Source organism: Tupaia chinensis, unplaced genomic scaffold (genome assembly GCF_000334495.1).
Source record: "Tupaia chinensis unplaced genomic scaffold, TupChi_1.0 Scaffold146187_1, whole genome shotgun sequence".
NCBI lineage: Eukaryota > Metazoa > Chordata > Mammalia > Scandentia > Tupaiidae > Tupaia > Tupaia belangeri.
In genome coordinates, this window is record NW_006206042.1 from 698,714 (window position 1) to 702,743 (window position 4,030).

The 4,030-nt window shown below is 51.2% G+C and overlaps 1 protein-coding gene across 1 annotated transcript in view; it reads right to left on the minus strand.

Annotated features, from left to right (window-relative positions):
• Positions 1–21: 21 nt before the first annotated feature.
• VANGL2 (VANGL planar cell polarity protein 2) overlaps positions 22–4,030 on the minus strand; it is a 34,006-nt gene continuing 29,997 nt past the window's right edge. The window contains exons 7-8 of the mRNA XM_014584306.1: positions 2,020–2,251; positions 22–1,322 (exon numbers count right to left, since the gene is read on the minus strand). Coding sequence (XP_014439792.1) covers positions 1,062–1,322; positions 2,020–2,251 — 493 coding nt within the window. The 3' untranslated portion in view covers positions 22–1,061. The remainder of the gene's footprint in view (positions 1,323–2,019; positions 2,252–4,030) is intronic.

A 4,030-nucleotide genomic window follows, 5' to 3' on the forward strand; every position in this document is an offset into this window, starting at 1 on the left:
CCGGGACTGCTGACCCAACAGAGAACAGCTGCCCCAGGCCACAGGGGTCGGTCAGGGTCTGCAGGCCAGTTTGGACAGGAGTCTATATGTCTTCCTTCACTGGAAAGGACTGGAACGAAGGTGAGGCAGGTTTGGAGGGCAGGGGTCAGGGACCAGGGTCTCTCTAAGACCGCCGGGATCTATCCTGCCCACCCCTCAGAGGCATGGAGGGAAGGCCGGCAAGTGTCCCAAATGATAAAAAGCAAGGTCTAGGAGGTGTGGTGGGGAGGGGCCAGGATGCCACGTGGTCACAGAAACCAGCACTAGAAAGGCCCAGCCATGGCGCCCCCTGTGGGACACAAAGAACCAGGAAAAATGGTCACAGAGGGTTTCCACCTCAGCTTCCCTGTGGTCACACATGACCACACAGATTAGAAGGGGAAGGTGGGGATTTCTGGGTAGAAGATGTGATCTTTCCTCACTCTAAATATGAGTGGATGGGGCAGGGAGGCTCTAGGAGCTACAACAAATAACCCTGGCAGGAGATTCCTAACTCTGGGGCCACATGGCAGGTGTACCCCAGCCAAGAGCTCAGAGTTTGCTGGGGGAAGGCGAAATGGGAACAGGCGGGGGAGCTCCTGCACTGGAGTTTGGCACTGTGGATCTCTGGAGTCGCGGGAAACTCGTCAGGAGTTGGTGAGCCGGGGCTCAGGAGAGGCAGGGACAGTCAGGAGGGCCCTGAGCCCTTTCAGAAGAGACTGTCATCCTGGGAAAGATAGGAGGAGGAGGAGGGGGAGAGGCACTGATTCCCGCAGGGCCTGGAATGATACAAAAGTAGGGCAGAGAGAGAAGAGGGGTGTCCCAAGGATGGCTGACAGCAGGATGGTCTCTCTGGGTTCACATGGGGTAAAATAAGGAGGTGGGGGTGAGTCAATTCAAGTAAAAAAAAAAATAAAAATAAAAATAAAAAAAACAAGAGCAAGAGGGAGAAAGGCAGCAGGGATGTGCCCGGGCTGAGAACCCAGCCTCCCCCAGCCCCTCGGAGCCCCAGGCTCCCTCCCGCCCCCTGCCGTCTGTTGCAGTCACACAGAGGTCTCGGACTGCAGCCTCATGACAAACTTGTGCGACTTAGGATCCACAAATTCCTCAGAGAGTTTGAAGAATGGGACCTTCTTGGTGCTGACCACCAGGCTGAAGTCCTGGCGTTTTAAGAGGAAAACGATGCCATCCTTGAGCCCATTGGTCACTGGTTCCTCGCTCACCAGGGTCCACTGTTTGGCCAGCCAGCGTTCCTTGTGGTACTGGATGGTGGGTCCAGCTGCCAGGTATCGTTCCAAGAAGGCCTGGGGTGGACAGAAGGGGCTGTGTCAGAATCTCTCACTCAGCCCATCCTTAACCACTGGGTACGGCTTCCACAGACTACCAAGACAGCCCCAAGCCCACTGTATGCCTATGACCTAGAACCTCAGAACTTCCTGCCAGGGCAAGAAGGGGCCTGAGGCCTTACTTTGTAAATGAGGAAGCTGGAGCCACAGGCCTGATGTGACTCAGTAGAGTCAGGAATGGCAATGCGGCCTGCCTGACCCCACCCTCTGCTCACCCTCCACTAGGCTGTGACCTCATTCTTCCTTTCTGTACAGAGCCAAGAGGGAGCCACGGCTAAGTCAAGGCTAAAGTGCATCATCGTTGGTCACCTGATCACAAGGGTGGCTTAGGGACAGCAAGACAAGGGAAGTCAGCAACAGAGCAGAGAGGTGGGTGACAGCTTCAAATGAGCACAAACAGGGGTATTTGGGGTCTATAAATTCCAGAGCCCTTGCAAAGACGAGAACTGATCCTCAGGCATCCCCCTACTAGTCCTGAAGACATCCCTCTCCTCCTCTACCTAAGAACTTCACCCTGTAGGGATGAGAGAAGAGATTATAAGGATAGTACAGAGCAGGTGGAGATGAGAGGAGGATGGGGCATAGAAAACAACTGAGAGCACAGGAAGCGGAGGTGGAAACCGGAAGCTGAGGAAAGGGGAGCTGAGCAGCCTACCTTGGGCGTCATGTCGTGCGTGATGCAGAACTCCAGGTGCTGCAGGATGCTCTCCATGGTGTGGTAAGGCTGCTGCTTGGTGGTCCGGAGGTACTTCTGCATGGCTCGGGCCATGGATGCGAAGATGGCCTGGGCTGCCTCCCGTGGGTCCATTACCTCCCTGGGGTTCTTCTGCTCCTCTTCCTGCAGTCGCTTAATGTGAGTGAAGGCCTCCTCCACTGCCACCACAAGCCTGGGGGATAGGCAAGGTCTGACTGAGCCAGATGCCCACCTCTCCTCTTCTCCAGCCTCTGGCTCCAACCCTCCTGAGGCCAGAGTGAGGTCAGGCTTTTTTGCTCTCCCCAAAAAGATACAAACCCATCTGGGCCTCTAGGGGCTTGGGAGGATGGGGTGGGGCCTTTCTCCCACTGGGGAGAGGAAATATCCATAGAGCTCAGGAAGTCTAGCCCAGGATCTCAAAGAGAACAAATCTAGTGTCAAGCCTAGGAAGACAACTAAGAATCATGCCATGGGAAAGACCAAGCATTCCACCAAACACTAGGAAAAGCCCCCCCCCTCCCAGGCCCCCAAATTCTACTTCATCAGCTCAAAAATTAACCTGTCATCAAAATGCAAGATTTCTGTTCAGCCACAATAGTATGGGCAGCATCAGCTGACGTCGATGAGGTGGGGCATACATAGTAGCATCCAAAACCAACAAAGGATGTCTAGACTATGCAAACAGTTCACTACAAATCAAGAAGAAAATGGCAAGAAACTATTCAAAAATGGGCAAAAGAAGTGAACAGGCAATTCACAAGTGGCCTAAAGGGCTATATGAAATAGTGGTTCGTTGGAAAAGTCATGTTGTATTTTTCTCTTTTTCTATGCAAAATTGCATCATGGCTTTTCCAACAACCCAGTAGTTACTGGTTAGTAATAAGAGAAATGCAAACTGGCATGTTAATAAGGTACTACTTCTCTATCAAAACAGAACAAAGTAGATGACTATAGTCCAAATATTGGCTAGGATGTCAGGAGTATTCTAAGAACCACTGCACAACAATCAGATAACATTGGATGAACTGGATGAACAGATGACACGGGGCAATCATTTTTTTTTTTGAAGTGAGGTTTGTGCTGTAGGGTGCATGCACTCACCAGAGAAACAGAGAGAAAGAAAGCAAGAAATCACCCTACAAGAGGGATGGCCACACCACAATTCCTTCTCCTCCATTCTCCTCCTGGAGATTTGAGTATGCACACACATGCCCCCGACATGAGTTTCAAGCCTCCAAGTCCAGTACTCTATGTGGGAGTCCAGCACATTAACCACTAAGCCAACTACTGGTCCCAGCATGGGGGAGTCTTAAGGACATAGTGTCGGGACCAGCAGTGAGCGTAATAGCTGTGTCACTGGACTCCCACGTAGTCGACTGAGGTTCGCATCCCAAACCCAGTGGCTTAAATTCACACCAGGCACATGTGCGTGCATGCCCAAGAACCCGAGAGGAGAATGGAGGAGAAGGGATTGTGGCATGCCATCCCCCCGGGGGGTGATTTCTAACTTTCTGTCTCTCTGCCTCTCTCTGTCTTTCTGGCGAGCACACGCGCCCTATAGCAAAAACCTCCAATAAAAAGACCCATGGAGCACACTGGGATGACAATGTGTTGGGAGCTGAGGATGGTGAAAAACACAATTCTCTGTATTTTAAATCCAAAAGACAAAATAAAACCTATCTAAGAGCAAGTCAAGTGGGAGGTGACAGGACAAGGAAAGGAAGCGAACCCTGCAGCCCAGAATCTGGAAACTCAGGAACCTGGCAACTTCCCTCTTTCGACGGGACTCTGAGCTAAGCATGGGTGGATCTGTGTATACCTAGTTTCCCTGTTTATTCTTTTGCTTCCTAACAGTTTCCCAGTAAAGTTCCTTTCTGTTTTTAAGAATTATTTAATTTTATTTATTCATCATTTATTTCAATTTGACCAGACACACACACACACATACAGAGAGAGAGAGAGAGAGAGAGAG